The 20,379-nt window shown below is 43.1% G+C and overlaps 1 protein-coding gene across 6 annotated transcripts in view; it reads left to right on the forward strand.

The window, feature by feature from the left end:
* The window catches only part of fbxo25 (F-box protein 25), a 73,545-nt gene that overhangs the window by 7,961 nt on the left and 45,205 nt on the right, over positions 1-20,379 (forward strand). For all 6 annotated transcript variants that reach the window (XM_038800387.1, XM_038800389.1, XM_038800386.1 and 3 more), the window contains exons 2-4: positions 10,033-10,136; positions 17,475-17,524; positions 17,606-17,698. In XM_038800387.1, the coding sequence (XP_038656315.1) occupies positions 10,033-10,136; positions 17,475-17,524; positions 17,606-17,698 (247 nt within the window). The remainder of the gene's footprint in view (positions 1-10,032; positions 10,137-17,474; positions 17,525-17,605; positions 17,699-20,379) is intronic.

The raw sequence follows: 20,379 nt of genomic DNA on the forward strand, positions 1-20,379 counted from the left end.
CCTCAGCCCAAGGTATTTAATTATTCAAGCCTGACTTTATTAGTATAGTTACAAACTAGACAGATGGAGTTTAAAATTGTGCATCTTTAAAAACCATCTAGATTGCTTCTTGGCCTTTTTGGTCAAGATAAGCATGAGGTCAGGTGTAATGCCTGGATCTGGTATGTCTCTTGTAGGGACCAGAAATTGGATTCCATTTGAATTGATTTTTGGAGCAGGTAAGGAGCTGGATTAGGGGTTTGCCCCTCTCCACACTCTTGAGCTCTGTTGCCTACTTTACTTTGGGGTGAACTACAAGCTGTTTCTTATATCGACCAAATCACCACACCAGCAACATGTTAGTTCAAAAACACAGTTTATTGATAACACAAGACTTGTATCTCTATGCAATAACACACATGGGTCCGTACTAAATTGCACCTAATGACTAAGATGACCTTTACTTAACTTCTAGTGACTGGCACTGAAATGAAATGAAAATCGCTTATTATCCCGAGTAGGCTTCAATGAAGTTACTGTGAAAAGCCCCTAGTCGCCACATTCTGGCGCCTGTCCGGGGAGGCTGGTACGGGAATCGAACCGTGCTGCTGGCATGCTTGGTCTGCTTTAAAAAGCCAGCGATTTAGCTCAGTGAGCTATACCAGCCCCACTGTGCGAGATAAGGCCTTTTTATCCGGGTCCATGTGGTTGGTTTGGAAGTTGCTGGGTTCGTCTCAGCTGGGTTCGTCCTTCAGGAATGGTCGCGGGTCCTTAAACTTGGTTGTTTGGCTGCAGTTGGTCGCACACAGGCTCGTCCCAAAAGAGATCGATCTCTAGTGCGCAGGGCTTTTTATCCTTCATCTCTTTCGTGCCCTTTTGGGCGGTCCTTACTCTGGGGTCCAATGGATCGATAGGGTTTTTGGTCACCCATATCGATCTCTGCCAATTAGGGGGCGGAGACCTCTATAGCTGGGCGGGTCCTAACTATCATTGTCCCAGGCACATCAGCCTTTCCAAATAAAGGGGGGGGGGGGGTTGGCGACGGTTAGTCTGCTACTGTTGTAACTCCTTGATTTAAACTCTATTGTCCTGGGACAAATGGTGATCGACTCTAATGGATACAATTTTCAGCCAAGTCTGGTTTCTTTGCACAATACACAGAGGCTGTGTACCTGTCTGTGTCCCAAATTGACCACAATTCCCATGGTCCTTTGCAGGTGGCCATTTTACATGGCTACAGCTCTGGCTTTGTAACTCTGATGAAATAATTTTTTAAAAAAACATTGAGACAATATACTTTCTAAATCTTCACAATTTAAAAAAAAAAAAAACGATTGGGGTATAAATTCAGGGTTGATGCTTCTACCTCCCAAAAAAATGAAGTAGGCCTTTTGAGGGCTGCATGAATTTCATGTCGTTTGTCAAAACATCCAACAAGGCACTGGAAAGAAATGCCCTTTTGTAGTTGCTCACTATTAGCCACTTCTACCTTTTTTGCATCAATATTAGTAAGAAACTCCAAGGGAAGACTACATTTGACCATTACTGTGGTCAATGAGTGAGGCTTGGCCTTGCAAGAAAATGAGACTGCTGAGAAGGCTGAAGTCCATCCTTCAAGGATCACTGGATTATTAAAATACAGAACTTCTGCCTTTCTTGGCTGCAAAATTGATGTTTAGACCAGAGGATTTTAGGCTTTCTTATTACTGTGTAGTTCCAAGTTGCTGATTTGAGGCCTGGTTTTTATTTTTTCATGGTCTATGAGCCATCATTTATTGCCCATTTCTAATTGCCCTTAAAGGTGGTGGTGAGTCTTGAACCACTGGGGAATTATATTTGTATTGGTAAACATCAGAAATAAGTATTGTTTTAAGTCCGTTTAATTTAATGCTTCTGTGCCTGGAAGGGTAACATCTATAGTTAGATTCATGCTGAACAAGATGTTTGTATGTGAGGTTTGGTTTTCATTCCAACTGTAATTTATTGTGTAAAGAGTAAATAAACCAGAAATGGTTGCCTGGCAAAACAACTGCAAGTTTTTAGTTTAGCTAATTTGACTGCAGTTGGAGATGGGCAGCTCTGCTAGAAGCAGTTGGTTTTAGAAGACTAAAGAGGGAACATCTCCCTCAGCCTTGCTAGAAGAAAAAACATATAATAGAGTAATGGTTAAGAAAACAGATGCCGGAAATAAGTTCATGGAGTTAACGAACAAAGGAAGTTGGGAACCAGACAAATTACTACTGTTCATTGGATCATAAGAGGCCAGAAATATCTCTGCAGTAGTGCTTAGCTTTGTGAGCAATTACTGCAGCTTAGTAGACATATATATTTATGGAAAGTGGTGACTGGACCTCTGCATTTGTGTAAAGCCTTTTAAGACAAAGGAAACCTGAAGAAGAAAGAGCAGTGAAACCTTGCTACAAGCAGCAGAGGGAAAGCATAATTTAAAAGATGATTGGAAAGAATCATGTGACTTTTTGAAATTACTCAAGTGGAAGCCAGAGTTTAGTGAGACAAGGTGGCTCACAGTATAAGATCATTGGTGGGGGGGGGGGGGGGGGGGAATTTTGAGGAGAAATTCACCAACATTAATTTGTGTTCAGAGCGAGTGTAGTATGTCTTACTACAGTTATCTTGTGTGCTTAAAAGTGACTGTGTTAATGACACCACAAAGGTGGTGGCATAGGGTTATTGTCACTGGACTAATAATACAGAGACCCGGGGTAATGATTTGGGGTCCCGGGTTTAAATCCCACCATGGCAGATGGTGAAATTGAATTCAATAAAAATCTGGAATTAAAAGTCTAATGATGACCATGAAATCATTGTCGATTTGGATTTGTTTGTGTATTGTCACGTGTACCAACATACAGTGAAAAGTATTGTTCCGAGTGCGGCTCGGGCAGATCATTTCATACATGAAAAGGAAATACATAATGTGGCAAAGATAAAATACATATAAAACACATAGAACAATGTAAATACATAGACACAGGCATCGGGTGAATCATACAGGAGTGCAACACTTCTCGATAGAGAAGATGTGTGAAGAGATCGGATCAATCCATAAGAGGGTAATTTAGGAGTCTCGTAACAACGGGGAAGATGCTGTTTTTTGAATCTGTTTGTACATGTTCTCAGACTTTTGTATATCCTGCCCGATGGAAGAGTGAGTAAGCTAGTTGGGAGTGGTCTTTGATTATGCTATCTGCTTTCCAGGCAGTGGGAGGTATGCACCAAGTCAATGAAAGGGAGACGGGTCTGTGTGATGGACGAGGCGGTGCTCACAACTATTTAATTAAAACCCATCTAGTTTAATTTTATTTCTGCTTTCATTTATTTTGTTTGCTTATGTTTATGCAAATGCCTGAATAATTTTTTTTAACCCCCCCCCCCCTCCCCCCACTGAAATGGCCTAGCAAGCCACTCCATTCAAGGGCAATTGAGGATAGGCAGAAAATGCTGGCATAGCCAGCGATGCCCACATCCTAAGAACACATATTTAAAAAATTGTAGTTTAAGTAGTACTCGGGGGGGGGGGGGGTAGTATTATGTAATAACCCAACAGGCACTATTTAATGCGCAAAAAAAAAAAAAGAGTAACACCCCACCGAGGCCACACTTACTGCATTCATCAGTTCAGGAAGAGGTTGGGGCACCATTTTTAAATGCAGCCCTGATCTTGAGTTTCCTCACCTCTCCTCTTAACGGCACGGCACTTCCTAGCCCAATCATGGGCATCCTTGCCATGGACCCCTCAGCAGTGTCCAGATGGCAGTGCCAAGGTGGACCCCTCAGCAGTGTCCAGATGGCAGTGCCAAGGTATCTGGGTTCCAGCGGCAGTACCAGCATATCACCCTGACCATCCACTAGCCTTAGATGGCCTGAGACCCCCACCAGGTGCTGTTATGCATGGTCCACCTTTGTACTGTTAAACAATGACATGGTGTGGTTTCCCTGGCATGGGCGTTCATTCTAGGGCCTCGCGAGTATCTGGTGCAGAGATATTTAAATGAACCATTAAATATGTTAATCTGGATCTCGTCCAGATTGCGATGTCTCATGAGATCCCGTTGAATCTCGAGAGGCGTTCTGAGTGTCACAAATCTTTTAGTGACGCAAGAAGACCAAGTCTGGTGCCATTCGATCGTGCCTTTCATATTTAATAAATATTTTGCTTCTTGGTGTTAATTAGCAGTCGTGTGACTGTTCCACCATGTTTTGTACAAATTATGATCTTTTGAGCCAGGATTCAATTCTTGAACCTTCCTGTCCAGTTATAACATTACGATCATCACAGTATGTACACCCACAGTGCTGTTAGGGAAGCGGTCCAGGGTTTTGACCCAGTGATGATGAAAAAGCAGTTATAATCGTTCCAAGTCAAAATGGTGTGTGGCTTTGAGGAGAAAGTGTAGGTGGTGGTGCATCCAATGCATCAGCTGCCTGTGTCCTGAGTGATAGAGGTCACAGATTTGGCAAGTGCTATTGAAGGAACTTTGGCGAGTTGCCCAACATCTTGCTTTATGACTATGAAACATGGACAGCTTTCAAGACCGGAAGCTCAACAACTTTCATCTTCACTGTTGTTGAGCATCTCGTGGAAGGACAAAATCTCAAATGTAGTAACTCTCTCAAAGGCAAATCTGCAAAGTATGCTGGCACTCCTCGAACAGCGTTGACTTTGGTTCATGTATGTTAGGGTGGAAGATGGTTGCACATCTAAGAACTTTCTGCCTGTGAGGTAGCAGGAGCCAGGGAATCACTACTTTGCCCAAAGCTTGCCTATTAACCACTTCATTTGTGGCAGATCATATTCCTCATGGGTTGTTTGTTCTAACATCAGCAAAGGTTCACCAAACACCATTTTATTCAGATGGATACTGATGATAAATTTTTCTATTCACTGAATTGGTATCTCCCATAGTCATAGGCAATCAGTTCCTTGTTTCATTCAATATACTGATAAATAAAGGTTCTGTTTATTCAAATCCAGCAAAGGATGATAATGCTCCATCTAAAATATAAAGATGATCATGCATGGCTATCACTGGCAGTAAATTCAAGATACTATAGCTCAATTCCACTGAATGATTATATCATGAATGGAGTGAATCTTCTACAGTTAATCTGCATTTGACGTTTATCATAAGTTTATAGAGATACTGTAACATAAGAGCAAAGATGCTCAAGATATTTCCTCAATCTACTCCGCAAGCTTGTAGAAAAAATACAGAGGAAGTTTACTAGACTCCTATCAACGATGGGGAGACTAGATAAACTGAGATTGCTCTCCCATGTAGAGAAGGGGATATTTAATAATAGGTGTTAAATCCTAAGGGATGTTGATAGAATAAATGAGCCATTTCCAGTTGCACAAGAGTGAGCAAAGGTTGAAGGTAATTGACAAAAGAACTTGAGTTATCATGCAGCAAGTTGTGATCTGGAAGGGCCAACAAAGCAGATTCGATAATAACTTTCAGAAGGGAACTGGATTATTAGTTGGGGAGTGGGGTGCAGGTAGTGTGGGGAGTTTGAACAGGACTAGAGACCTGCAATAGCTCTTCAGGGAGCTGGCACAATGGGCTGAACATCCTCATTCAGTGCTCCTCATTCTGAAAATTTGTCAAGATCCAATTTTGGCCATTTCATTGGCAGCTTACCAAAGTATCTCAATAGGGTTGTGTTCCGCCATGGAATGGTGAGAAGAGTTGTTTTGACCTGTCCTATCATGTACATCAACTTGTGTAACTTAAAATTAAAATCTGACTAGATTAAATCACTTTATTCAAATGACCTAAATAATCTATATATTGTGTTTACATGACTTATTGGAATTTTAGACAATTTGAATGTTTAGCACAGAGTTTTGAATCCTTAAGTAGACCATTGCCTTTTGCATTTGAGTTTTAAAATTACACAGAAACAAAGTATTTAAGTGGTTCACCATTTACCAGCTCACACTCTACATCTTACCTGTGAACACTTATCACACCTGTAATATGTTGCATTGCTTTATTAACATTAACTGCATAGCCATTCAAAAAGAATGTTTGGTTTTCAGATGTACAGATAAAGGATATTCAACTTGTATTGAACAATTTATTGGAATATGTTTCATATATAGCAAATTTGATAAAAAATCGAAAATGGGCACATTTGAAGCTCCATTCATGCTGCTGTACTATGGGAGGACACCTTGGAGGGTAGCGAGGCTATATGGGTAGAGATCAGGAATAAGAAGGGTTTACTACAGGCCTCCCAACAGCAGCGGGAGATAGAGGAGCAGATGGGTAGACAGATTTTGGAAACAAGTAAAAACAACAGGGTTGTTGTGATGGGAGACTTCAACTTCCCCAATATTGACTGGGACTCACTCAGTGCTAGGGGCTTAGACTGGGCAGAGTTTGTAAGGCTCATCCAGGAGGGCTTCTTAAAACAACATGTAGACAGTCCGACTAGGGAAGGGGCTGTACTGGACCTGGTACTGGGGAATGAGCTAAGGCCAAGTGGTAGATGTTTCAGTCAGGGAGCATTTCAGGAACAGTGACCACAATTCAGTAAGTTTTAAAGTGCTGCTGGACAAGGATAAGAGTGATCCTAGGGTGAATGTGCTAAATTGGGGGAAGGCTAATTATAACAATATTAGGTGGGAACTGAAGAATCTAGATTGGAGGCAGATGTTTGAGGGTAAATCAACATCTGACCTGTGGGAGGCTTTCAAATGTCAGTTGAAAGGAATTCGGGACCGGCATGTTCCTGTGCGGGAGAAGGATAAATACGGCAAATTTCGGGAACCTTGGATAATGAGAGAAATTGTAGGCCTCGTCAAAAAGAAAAAGGAGGTATTTGTCAGGGCTAGAAGGCTGGGAACAGACGAAGCCTGTGTGGAATATAAAGAAAGTAGGAACCAACTTAAGCAAGGAGTCAGGAGGGCCAGAAGGGGTCACAAAGTCATTGTCAAATAGGGTTAAGGAAAATCCCAAGGCTTTTTACACATACATAAAAAGCAAGAGGGTAGCCAAGAAAAGGGTTGGCCCACTGAAGGATAGGCAAGGGAACCTATGTGTGGAGCCAGGGGAAATGGGTGAGGTACTGAATGAAAACTTTGCATCAGTATTCACCAAAGAGAAGGAATTGGTGGATGTTGAATCTGGAGAAGGGTGTGTAGATGGCCTGGGTCACATTGAGATCCAAAAAGACGAGGTGTTGGGCGTCTTGAAAAATATTAAGGTAAATAAGTCCCTAGGGCTTGATGGGATCTACCCCAGAATACTAAAGGAGGCTAGAGAGGAAATTGCTGAGGCCTTGACAGAAATCTTTGGATCCTCACTGACTTCAGCTGATGTCCCGGAGCACTGGAGAATAGCCAATGTTGTTCCTTTCTTTAAGAAGGGTAGCAAGGATAATCCAGGGAACTACAGGCCGGTGAGCCTTAGGTCAGTGGTAGGGAAATTACTGGAGAGAATTCTTCGAGACAGGATCTACTCCCATTCGGAAGAAAATGGACATGTTAGTGAGAGGCAGCATGGTTTTGTGAAGGGGAGGTCGTGTCTCACTAACTTAATAGAGTTTTTCGAAGATGTCACAAAGATGATTGATGCAGGTAGGGCAGTGGATGTTGTCTATATGGACTTCAGTAAGGCCTTTGACAAGGTCCCTCATGGTAGACTGGTACAAAAGGTGAAGTCACACGGGTTCAGGGGTGAGCTGGCAAGGTGGATACAGAACTGGCTAGGTCATAGAAGGCAGAGAGTAGCGATGGAAGGATGCTTTTCTGATTGGAGGGCTGTGACTAGTGGTGTTCTGCAGAGATCAGTGCTGTTCGTAGTATATATAAATGATTTGGAGGAAAATGTAACTGGTCTGATTAGTAAGTTTGCAGACGACACAAAGGTTGGTGGAATAGCGGATACCAATCAGGACTGTCAGAGGATACAGCAGCATTTAGATCATTTGGAGACTTGGGCGGAGAGATGGCAGATGGAGTTTTAAATGTGAGGTAATGCATTTTGGAAGGCCTAATGAAGGTAGGGAATATACAGTGAATAGTAGAACCCTCGAGTATTGAAAGTCGGAGAGATCTAGGTGTACAGGTCCACAGGTCACTGAAAGGGGCAACACAGGTGGAGAAGGTATTCAAGAAGGCATACGGCATGCTTGCCTTCATTGGCCGGGGCATTGAGTATAAGAATTGGCAAGTCATGTTGCAGCTGTATAGAACCTTAAGTTAGGCCAAACTTGGAGTATAGTGTTCAGTTCTGGTCGCCACGCTACCAGAAGGATGTGGAGGCTTTAGAGAGGGTGCAGAAGAGATTTACCAGTATGTTGTCTGGTATGGAGGGCATTAGCTATGAGGAGCAGTTGAATAAACTCGGTTTGTTCCCAGTAACGACAAGAGGTTGAGGGGCGACCTGACAAGAGGTCTACAAAATTATGAGGGGCATAGACAGTGGATAGTCAGAGGCTTTTCCACAGGGTAGAGGGGTCAATTATTAGGGGGCATAGATTTAAGGTGGAGGTTTAGAGGAGGTGTACCAGGCAAGTTTTTTACACAGAGGGTAGTGGGTGCCTGGAACTCGCTGCTGGAGGAGGTGGTGGAAGAAGGGACGATAGTGACATTTAAGGGGCATCTGGACAAATACATGAATAGAGGGATACGGACCCAGGAAGTGTAGAAGATTTTAGTTTAGACGGGCAGCACGGGCTTGAAGGGCCTGTTCCTGTGCTGTACTTTTCTTTGTTCTAATCTGAAATAGAAGGTATTTCTCCCTATTTTCTTCCTATTCTATTCAACTGCCATCAAATAAGTCTAAGATTGTTACTTCTACTAACTTACCCAAAACATTCATCCAGTGTTGATCATTTTCTCTTCCCCTGGCACCTGTCCTTCACTTTTACTAGGCCCCTTGGTTCAAATGTCTGAGAAATTCTCAAGTGGTCCAATTGTAACCATTATTAAATATATTTTAATGTTTCCTTTGGAGCCTCATCCTTGGCTATTTTCATGTTTGCAAAGTCTCCATTTTGTCAGTCTTTCCTCAAAACAATTTTTAATGGCAGGGATCAGCCTCGTGTCTTTCCTCTGGCTTGAGTGATTTTCTTGTGAGTGAGCAAATCGGAAGAGTTCAACATATAATCTGACCAGGGCACAATATAATTTAATCATGACAAAATTCTGAACTGACCTAGTATTGTGTACCCTAATTGCTTTGTTTTTATTTCTGCTCATCTGTTGGGTTCGGCATCATTAAGCATACTAGACTCCCTTTCTGCTCCACCATTGGCTTTTTCTTGTATATTTGTGATATTCCTTTGTTTTGCCATTGTGGACTAACTTGCACTTCTCTTTATTGAATTAATCTTCTGCTGATTTGCCAAACACAATTTTTCGACCTTTGGTTGTTTCGCCAACTAATCGATGTTTAGTTGGTTCCACTATAATATTGAGTTTGCATTGAAGCATTTAAAGTGAATACGTTTCAAACTTGTATGAAAATATTTGGGTCTGAAAAGCAAATAAAAGCCATGCAGTACCTACATGTTTTTCATTTACAATTTTACACACTAAAAGGCAAAACTATTTGTGATCTGTCTGGACCACGTGCATATCAGTGTTGTAACTGCATGCCAACTCTCTCGGCGGTTACTACTTCATTTTTGTTGCACATATATATAACCATAACTTATAATTTATATGTTTTGATTGTTTCATTTCCAAATGAGGAGTTTATAACTAACCTGTTTACTCTGCCTTTGTCATAACTTCAGCATGAAAGTAAATACAGTGTCTTTATGCATGTATGTTCTAACATTAACAGCAGGGAAAATCTATATTGAAATACCAACAGTACATGAAATCTAACGGAATTGTCCCTATTTTCATAATAGATCTTTCCAACTGTGATGACTTCATTACAAACTCTCATTAATACTATTTTAGAAATATTGAGTGAGTTCAGTATTTAACTATATGAAACTTTTGCATAAAACTAATGTCTATACTACGATCACATCTTTATGAAGTACTTGAGCTCCTTTTGTTTTCAATAGATTTCAGGATGAGATCAATAAAAATGAAATTATTGGGGAAGACTGTGAGGTGGTAGTGAAAAAGAGGAAGAAAGACCACTTCAATAACAACGCGAAGACTCAATGTAAGTTTTAATCTTCACTTACTTTAACGTAAGCGCTAAACACTTGCAGGCTATTATTTGACTGTCAGTCATGGAAATACATTTAAATGATTATACATGTATTGATTAGGTATCATAAACCAGGTACTCTTTAATTAATTATCGGTTAGTTGAGTCTGTATCAACCCTCCAAAAGAGCACCCTTTCCAGGCCCACTCTCGCTCCCAACCTGCACATACCTGGAAATTCTTAGCATGGTCAGTCCACCTAAACTTTCACATCTTTTTGCTCATTTGGTTTAATGCCAACTATAGGAATATGTTTCATTGCCAGTCTACACATTTTTCCAGATGCATGTATGTCATTATGGAATATTTAGAAAGCAGTGGCAGGTATGTCATTTTGGAATATTTAGAAAGCAGCGGCAGGATCAGTCAATCAGCATGGATTTATGAAGGGGAAATCATGCTTGACAAATCAGTTGGAATTCTTTGAAAATGTAACCAATACAGTTGACCAGGGGGAGCCAGTAGAGTGGTATATTTGGGCTTTCCGAAGGCGTTTGACAAAGTCCCGCATAAGAGATTATTGCACAAGATTAAAGCGCATGGGCTTGGGGGAAGTATGTTGAGATGGATAGAAAACTGGTTGGTAGAGAGGAAACAAAGAGTAGGAATTAATGGGTCCTTTTCAAATTGGCAGGCAGTAACTAGTGGGTTACAACAGGGATCGGTACTGGGACCCCAGCTATTCACAATATATATTAATGATTTGGGTGAGAGAACAAAATGTAACACCTCAAAGTTTGCAGATACCAAGTTGGATGGGAGGGTGAACTGTGATGAGGATGCAGAGATCCTACAGCATGATCTGGACAGGTTGGGAGAATGGGCAAATCAATGGCAGATGCAGTATAATTTGGATAAGTGATTTGATTTATTGTCACATGTACCGAAGTACAAGTATTTTTCTGAGGCTGAGGGAACGTACACAGTACATACATAGTAGACAAAAGAATAATCAATAGAGAACATTGACAAATGGTACATCGACAAACAGTGATTGGTTACAGTGTGGAACAAGGGGCCAAACAAAGCAAATACATGAGCAGCAAATAATTGTGAGGTTATTAACTTTGGAAGCAAAAACAGGAAGACCGATTACTACCTTAACAGTTGTAAATTGGGAGAGGGGAGTGTGCAGCGGGACCTGGGTGTCCTAATGCACCAGTTGCTGAAGGTAAGCATGCAGGTGCAGCAGGTGGTAAAGAAAGCTAAGTGTATGTTGGCCTTCATTGAGAGAGGTTTCAAGAATAGAAGGAGGGATGTGTTGTTGCAATGATGTAGGGCCTTGATGAGGCCACACCCAGAATATTGTGTGCCGTTTTGGTCTCCTTTTCCGAGAAAGGAAGTTCTTGCTCTTGAGGGAGTGCAGCGAAGGTTTACCAGACTGATTCCAGGGATGTCATATGAGGAGAGATTGACTAGGTTAGGATTGTTCTTGCTGGAGTTCAGAAGAATGAGGGGGGAATCTCGTGGAGACTTATAAAATTCTGCCACGATAGATGCAGGGAAGATGTTCCTGATGGTGGATGTGTCCAGAACCAGGGGTCACAGTCTGAGGATTCAGGGTAAATCGTTTCGGACAGAGATAAGGAGCCATTTCTTCACACAGAGTGGTGAGCCTGTGGAATTCATTCCCACAGGAAGTAGTTGATGCTAAAACATAGACTATAATCAAGAGGCAGCTAGATATAGAACTTGAAGCGAATGAAATCAAAGGTTATGGGGAGAAAGCAAGATTAGGCTCTTGAGTTGGATGATCATCCTTAATCGTGATAAATGGTGGAGCAGGCTTAAAGGGCCAGAAGGCCTCCTCCTGCTCCTACCTTCTATGTATCTATGTACATCCATCTTGCTTTAAAATAGAATGGGCTGGATTCTCAGTCCCCGGAATGCCGTCGCTGATTGGACGGAGAATTGGGCCTTGAGGCAAGATCGGGGCTGGGCGCCAACCCGAATGCCATGCTCCGACTCCCCCTTCTGAACTATTTGGTTTAATGCCAGGTATAGGAATATGTTTCATTGCCATATTGCACATTTTTCCTGATGCATATACATGCATTTCGCCTTAAAATAGACTGGGCTGGAATGTCCGGAATTTGTTTCCTGATGGGACAGAGAATCGGATGTCAGGACAAAATCTGGATCGGTGCCAGGCACCAACTCTGACACCATGTTCCGACTCCCCGCTGGCTGCGTGAACAAGTTCCACGCTACACGCCAGCAGGAGCATGTAAATAAATGCAAATGGGTCATATTACCCCTCTTTTTATTTTTCATTTCCCCCCCACCCACCGGGTCTGATTTATGGGGACCCCTGCAGCTTTGATCTGTTCACATGCTTCAGTGGCCTAAGTGGTGAAACCCCAATGTTTATAAACACTGACAGTATCAAAGAGATGAAAGTTGCACTAAGTGCATTCTAATCACTCCAGCATATGATTTCACTGTTCTTGCCTCTCTCGAAAGCTGTGAGTGGCCTGCAAATAGTGGATCTGTGGGAACCAGACCCAGGCACTGCGCTCCTTGGAGGAATGAACACATGGAGCTGCAAGGTAAGTGCTAATATGCTTCCCACTGCCCTGTCTGGACTGCTCTCAAGCAGTTGCTTTACAATCGCAAGGGGATTGTAAAACTGGTGCAATTCAGCTCCAGCGAGAGATGGTTTCTCATGATGTATTTACATTGTGTATTTATCGTGTGTACTATATTTTCATATATGGAATGGTTTGCCTGGACTGTTTGCAGAACAATACTTTTCATTGTACACTGACAAATCTAATCAAACGGAGAATCCAGCCCAATGTCTTTCATCACTGCAAGATCTCAGTTTCTGATTTTAAAAAAAAAAAATCCTGTTTGAATTAGAAGAATGGAAATGTTTAGTTCATTGTAGAAGCTGTATCTGAGATTTTCTGAATGTAACCGTATAAGAAGATACCCTCAAATGTAATTGTTACAGAATGCTTGTTCCCATTAAGGACCCTTGATTTAAATTTACATTAGACAAGTGGAATAGTTATAATTTTCTGCCCTTTGGAAGTTGTGATAGGAACCCCCTCCAAGAATGAATCAGATTAGCAGGAACATTGTCCTGCTAAAAAGCAGGAAATATTTGCTGTGCCAATATAAGAACCATAATGAAAACTGCTACGCTCATAATTAACAATCCAAATAATTTTGACAAGGGGCAAGTTCACGAATAACGAGAGCAGTAGATTGTGGGATTAATTAGATAATGCCCAGAAATGAACATTCGGGTCGTGATGTGAACCCGTTTACTGCAATGCTGGCATCATGTCAAATTCAGGCTGTCTTTTGCAGAATGCAGCAAGTATTCTCTGTTGAGTTCATTGTCTTCCCTGTTAAGTTCATTATCTAAGTGTTACAGGTGAAGAATACTCTGGCTGCATCATATGTAAAACCTTTTTACTGTAACTGGGGGGGGGGGGCTAGAGATTTAAATGATTTTAAGGAATCTTCCGGTGGCGGCCGTGGAGTGAGTGGTCGAACAGAGGGCAACCTTGGTTTGAAGGTGAGTTCTTTTTATCCAAAAACTGTGGGGGCTTTGACAGAAAAGTGTAGCTGAAGGTGTGGAGGAGGAGTCTGTCCTTTCCGTGCCTCCACCCCCCCCCCCCCCCCCCCCCCCCCCCCCCGGTGGCATGTCTGCTGGTTATCAGACCCAGGCAGAAAGACCTGGCCAAGGAACTGGAAGAGACCTGTGGCGCAGCAATAATTGGAAGGGGAAGGGCGTATACTGGAAAACCCCAGGTGGAAGGGGGAGAGAAAGGAGGAATGGAAGAATGCGACATGGCAGTGTTGGAGAAGGAGAGTTGTCATGGATGGAGAAGGGTGTCATCTTGGATGGTTCTGGTTTAGGGTGAAATTAAAGGAGACAAAATTGGTAGATGAGGACGCCGGACAGTAGGGGGTAATGGCAGCGCAAGCCTCCAGTAAAGTTCGTAACATGGAACATACAGGGGCAGAACAAGCCGGTGAATAGGTCTCGGGTCTCTGCACTCTTGAGGAGCTTGAAGGCGGAGGTGGTCTTCTTGCAGAGGATGCACCTCCAGGTGAAGGATCAAGTTCAGTTGAGAAAGGGATGGGTGATTCAGGTATTTCACTCTGGGTTTGATTCAAAATCGTGGGGAAGGTGGCCATCCTGTTGAGTAAGAAGACTGGGTTTGTAAGTGCCAGGGGGTAGATCTGCGATAAGTGTGCAGGGTGCTGGAGGGAACGCTGGTGGTACTAGTGAATGTATATTCACCAAATTGGGATGATGTGGGGGTTGTGAGTGGGTAGTGGGGGGCAATTCCAGTCCTGGACATGCATCAATTGATTATGGGAGGGGACTTTAATTGCGTGCTGGAGCCGATGGTCGAGCCCCAAATCAACGGGAAGGCAGGCCACGTCCAGAGAAATCCTGAGAGTACGGGCAGGAAGGGGAGGTAGTGTCGTAGCTGGGTAAGATAAATGAGCGTTTAAGGAGTATTATGAGAAATTGTATAGGGCCGATCCTGGGGATAAGGAAGGGGATTTGGGGTGGTTTTGGACGGGCTGGAATTGTCACAGCTGGATGAGGAAAGGAGGCAGGTGCTGGAGAAGCTAATAGGATTGAGAGGGGTGATGGAAAAAATAAAATGGATGAAGTCGGGGAAGGCCCCGGGGTCACACAGTTACCCGGTGGAGTTCTATAAGGAGATTGTAAAGGAGTTGGCATCACATTTATTGGGTGCATTTAGCGAGGCGCTGGAGAAGGGGGGAGCTGCCAGAGACACTGACACAGACAACGATCACGCTAATTCTGAAAAAAGGGAAGGACCCGCTAGAGTGTGGGTCACACAGGCCCCTATAACTGTTGAACATAGATGTGAAAGTGTTGATGAAGTTAGTGGCAGGGAGGATGGAAGGATGCGTTCCAAGGGTGGTTGCAGAGGACCAAACGGGCTTTGTGAAGGGTAGACAACTTTCTAGTAATATTAGGCGGCTACTATATGTGATCATATGTGATTAGGGGGTCAGCATAGTGGCAGAGGATTCCGAGGGGGAGTAGGGAACACCCAGTGTCGCTGTAAGAAGCAGGGAAGCAGTTCGTGTCAGACCCATTGGAGAGTATGGGGAGAATTATGAGCTTATTGGAGAGGTTCAGGGCTTTCTCTGGTTATGAGTGTGAGGAAAAAGTGAGGTGTTTCCGGTGAATGGGGTGGATCGAGGAGCCAATTTGGGGGTGTGCCATTTAGGGTTCCATGAATAGGTTTAGGTATCTGGGGGTGGAGGTGACGGGGGAGTGGACGACAATGGACAAATGGAACAAAGTTGGTGGAGGTAAAGGAGGACTAAAATGCAGCTGACAAAGAGCACTGCTGCAGAAGTGAAGGAGTCATGACTAACACCAGATACTGGTAATTTACTTGTATGACTAATTGTGCCTGGTTATGTACCAGCTGGATATTCAGAATCTAATCCATTTCCATTTGGGGAAAATAGTCGAAGTCATGTGAGGCACATGCACTCAACCCTAATGTGAGGAAGCCTACAGTTGAGGGAATGAGGTGGAAACTGTATCTGTTTATGCTAACAGCCTCCTGTGCCCTCTCTTGTTCAGCGGTACTGCAAACTAAAGACATTACTTTTATTATAACATCTCCAGCAGCAGGAGCCAGACACCAACAAGTTAAGAGCCTTGAAGCCCTAGGCATGCGATCCTTGCTTTACACTCCGATTTCAGTTGTGACTACAGAGGTCAATAGATTTTGTTCACAGGATAATGCAGTGGTTAGCACTGCTGCCCCACGGCGCTGAGGGTCTGGGTTCGATCCCTGGGTTACTGTCCATGTGGAGTTTGCACATTCTTTCTGTCACTGCGTGCATCTCTTTCCCCCCCCCCACAACCCAAAAAGTTGAATTGGCCATGCTAAATTGCCCTTCAGTTTGGGGGAAAAAATAATTGGGTACTCTAAATTTAAAAAACAAAAATAGATTTTGGTCACAGTCTCTTTATTGAAGCGCAGATGTCTTTAGCATTGGTCATTGCTGAAGTTCAGGTAAAGTAATTTCTCCCTGAAGTCCCTTGGTGGATATGATTTCTTGTTGAGAATACATCTCCCCTCTTTTGTGTGCTGTCTATAGCCTCTTGTCATTCTCCTAGTAATGCTCAATTCGAAAACTATGACAACCCAGCTGCCTATGACTTGAAGCCACTTATTTCAGCGCAAGCCTTCAAATAACCAAAAAAAAGTACTTCAACTAAACTTCTACTTGTAGACTGTTGAAATTTTAGACCAGTATAGGAAAGTTCCAAAACACACACGGGAATTGCACCAACAGCTGGAAGACGTAATCCAGAAACCAACCTGTAAATAGTTCACAATCCCTTAAACTAGTGCTGGTTGGAAGGGTCCTTCAAACTACTTATGATGATGTGTAACTGCAAGCTTAAGACCGTATATTTTGGCTGTTGTTGGGAGAGATGTTAATTGCAGTGCTAGCCAGTAATATTGTGTTGTGCCAGTTCTTTAAATTGGCTGCTTGGCGTCATTAATTTTCAATCAGTGCCTTAACTATCCTTGGGGGTGAGGGTTCCCAGTAGGCATTCAACTCTTACAAAGATGCCATTTTGTGCTGAAGGTGGGTTAATCTCACGTGGCAGCTAAGGACCTCATCTCAGCCACCTCCTAAGGTTCTTCCAGCTGCCTAAAGTATCCAGAGGAAAATCATCTCCAGGTGTATTCTTGCTCCAAGGAAGGTAAAGAAACATGCTTACTGCGGCTGATATTTTTAGTGGTTGATCTTGCTTCAGAAACCAGAGCTACTTTCATTGGTTGTAATTGATCCAATAAAGTTCTTGGATGGCAGTGGAAAAACATATATCTTTATTTTTTGTTTGAGGTTCTTAGTTTTGAGATTTGAAAGGGAAAGCTATTCTGAGTCTTGGGTAATCTATTCAGTCAATAGGAAAACAGAACCATAATTCCATTATGAGAATTGGGGCAACTATACTGAGATTTGATCCAATTTACAGTAGAAGAATGCATATATTCTACCAGGTTTGAAATCTCAGGATTCTATAATTAGAATTTAACCTGTTAAATGTTCAAGCAGACAGCAGTGATATTATGAAAATGGGAGTCACAATCATCAATGTTGTAATCTTGAAGACCCTACTTCCAGTAGAAATTAGTGCAATAGATACAATGACTGACACTTGCAGTACAGTATCAGCTTGTACTAATGTCTCTCGTCCAATAATGAACTGTCGAATAATTTGGAAAAAGTATTTGTATTTCATGTTTTTCAGACTTCAATCAGGAAAAGTGGATCTACGTTCATAAAGGAAGCACCAGAGAAGTAGGTTAATGTGCTATATAATCTTTGTTGTCACTTCAATTTTTATCCTTTTTAAATGTTCTAACTTTATTTTATTTGTAGAGACATGGTTATTGTACACTGGGAGAAGCTTTTAACCGCTTGGATTTTTCAAGCGCCATTCAAGACATGAGAAGATTCAACTATGTTGTTAAAGTAAGTTTTCCTTGAACTTTGGTTTCCTTGTAAAGAATATATTTGTATTTGGGATCGAGCAAGGCACCAAGTTGTGTTGAAATTCCATTCTTTCAGTTTTTTAAAATCTTTTATTATCTTTAGAAATGTAGCCATGAAATGATGATTTACATTCACCTAGGACATAACGGGTTGCAAATTATCATATATAAATTGGCTTGGGTTGTTCCCAAGAAAATTGCATTGTTATGGCTAATTTTTACAGGAAAAATTAAAATTGCAGATATTATGAACATATTTTGTCTTGCCACACAAATGAAACAAGGCTCCCTTTCCATGGTCACAATATTTTCACTTTTGTATTTTCACTTTTGTGTTTTTAAAATCTTTTTATTCACCATATTTTCATCATTTTCACCATACAAACAAGAAAAAAGACAGAGAAACGAAAACAAAACAATCCCACCAATATGCTACCTAAAACAACAACTCGGAAGTTTAAAAATAATAAGCAAAAAACAAGCAAACCCCACCCCTTAATATTCAACGGCAGCCAACCTCCGAAAATGCATGATAAACAAACCCCAAGGATTGTAGAACTCCTCATATGCCCCCCCCCCCCTCCCCCCAACTCAGACTTCACTTTCTCCAGAGTCAAAAGCTCCAGGCCTCCCCCCTCCACGCTGAAGCACAGAGCGGAGAATCAGAAGCTGACCTCCACCCCAACAGGACCCGCCTACAAGCAGTCAGTGAGGGTAAGGCTACAACATCTGGACCCGCCTGCAACTCTGGCCAGTCTGACACCCCGAAAATGGTCTCGTGGGGACCCTGCTCTAAATCCATATGCAGCAACCTCAAGCTGATAAATACTTTCCTCCAATACCTTGCCTGCTTCGGTCAGGACACATGGTTTTCGGGGCCCCTCTCACAGGCATCTTCCACCCCTCAAAGAGCTGCCTCATCCTTTTTGTGAGGTTCGCCCTGATATACAACCTTCAATTGTATCAGCTCCAACCTAGCGCATGAGGTTGAGGCATTCACCCTACATAGCATCCCACACCACAGATGCTCTTCCATCATTTCAACCCCCCCCCCTCCCCACAGCTTTTCCTCCAACTTTGCCTTATTCCCCTCCATGGACACCCTATCCTCCTCTAGAATCCTCCCAAACATCGCTGATACCACCCCCCTCTCCCTGCCGACTGTACCTCTTCCAACAGCAAGGGGGCTGGCATTATCAGGAAGGGCAGGAAATCCTTCCTCGCAAAATCTTGGACCTACAGATACCTAAACCCTTCCTCCTTTGCCAACCTCCAAACTTTCAAATCGTCCCCCAGGAACAGATCTTTCCCTAATCCTCCCACCTCTGAAACCTTGTATCCAGCCTCCCCAGGTTTCTGGAACCTATGATACCTCTTAACCAGTAACCCCCTCCCCTGACCCGGCTGTCTAAACTGCCCCCAGATTTTCAAAGTTTCCACCACCACCGAGCTCACCAAATGCTTGCCTGGGGCCATTGTTGCTAGCGCCCTCAACACCGACCCCCGACAGACCCCTCCTCCATCTTAACCAACCAGGACCCATCCCCGCACCTTCTCAGCATTCGCCGCCCAGTAATAATACAATAAGTTTAGGAACGACAGAGGGAGGCTGTCCCACCTTGCCAAATCGGCCTTCAACCTCCCCACCAAACTATTAAAATATACCTTCAAAGCCCACCCCTATCACGCGCCACCTGCACCCCCAAGTGCCTGAAGTGGGTTGCCACCCTATAAAATGATACTCAACCCAACTCTTGGTTGGGACACAATAAAATCCTCGCTCTTACCGAGGTTCAATTTATACCCTGAGAGCAACCTAATCTTTGGCGAAGCCCCATTATATTCCCTACCGACGTACTCCGCTCTTGAGATGTACAGTAGCAAATCGTCAGTGTGTAAGGATATGCTATGTTTTTCCCCCGCCTTCACTGCCCCCTCCAAAACCCGAGCACCTTAGAGCGATGGCCAGCAGCTCTATAGCCAATACAAACAACAGGAAGGACACAGGACACCCCTGCCTAGTACCCCGATGCAGAGCAAAATGCTCCAAACTTATCTTATTAGTGTGAACACTCGCCGCCGGCTCCCTATACAGCAGCCGTACCCACACTGTAAACCTCGGCCCCATCTCAAATCTTTCCAAGACCGCCATCAAATGACCCCACTCTACCTAATCAAATGTCTTCCCCTCATCCAGTGCCATCACCACCTCTGTCTCCTTTTCATCCGTTGATGACGTGATCACATTTGACAACCTTCTAACATTCAACAACAGCTGCCTTCCCTTCACGAACCCTGTCTGATCCTCTCCTATCGCCTTCGGGAGGCACCCCTTAACTTTACCGGCATCACCTTTGCCAGTATCTTGGCATCCACATTTAATGGGGATATGAGTCTGTACAACCCACACTCTACTGGGTCCTTATCTTTTTTTAACAGTTGGAAAATCAAAGCCTGTCCTAACGTCTAGGGCAATACCCCCCTACCAATCACATTTGCACCATCAGCGGCACCAACTTGTCCTTAAACTTCTTATAATATTCCACTGGGAATCCATCCGGTCCTGACACCTTCCCTGACTGCATCCTCCCGATTGCGTTTTACCTCCTCCACCCCCAACCTCGGATACTCCAACCCGTCAAGGAACTCACTCTTCTCCCA

The sequence above is a fragment of the Scyliorhinus canicula genome, chromosome 6 (assembly GCF_902713615.1).
Source record: "Scyliorhinus canicula chromosome 6, sScyCan1.1, whole genome shotgun sequence".
NCBI classification, from domain to species: domain Eukaryota; kingdom Metazoa; phylum Chordata; class Chondrichthyes; order Carcharhiniformes; family Scyliorhinidae; genus Scyliorhinus; species Scyliorhinus canicula.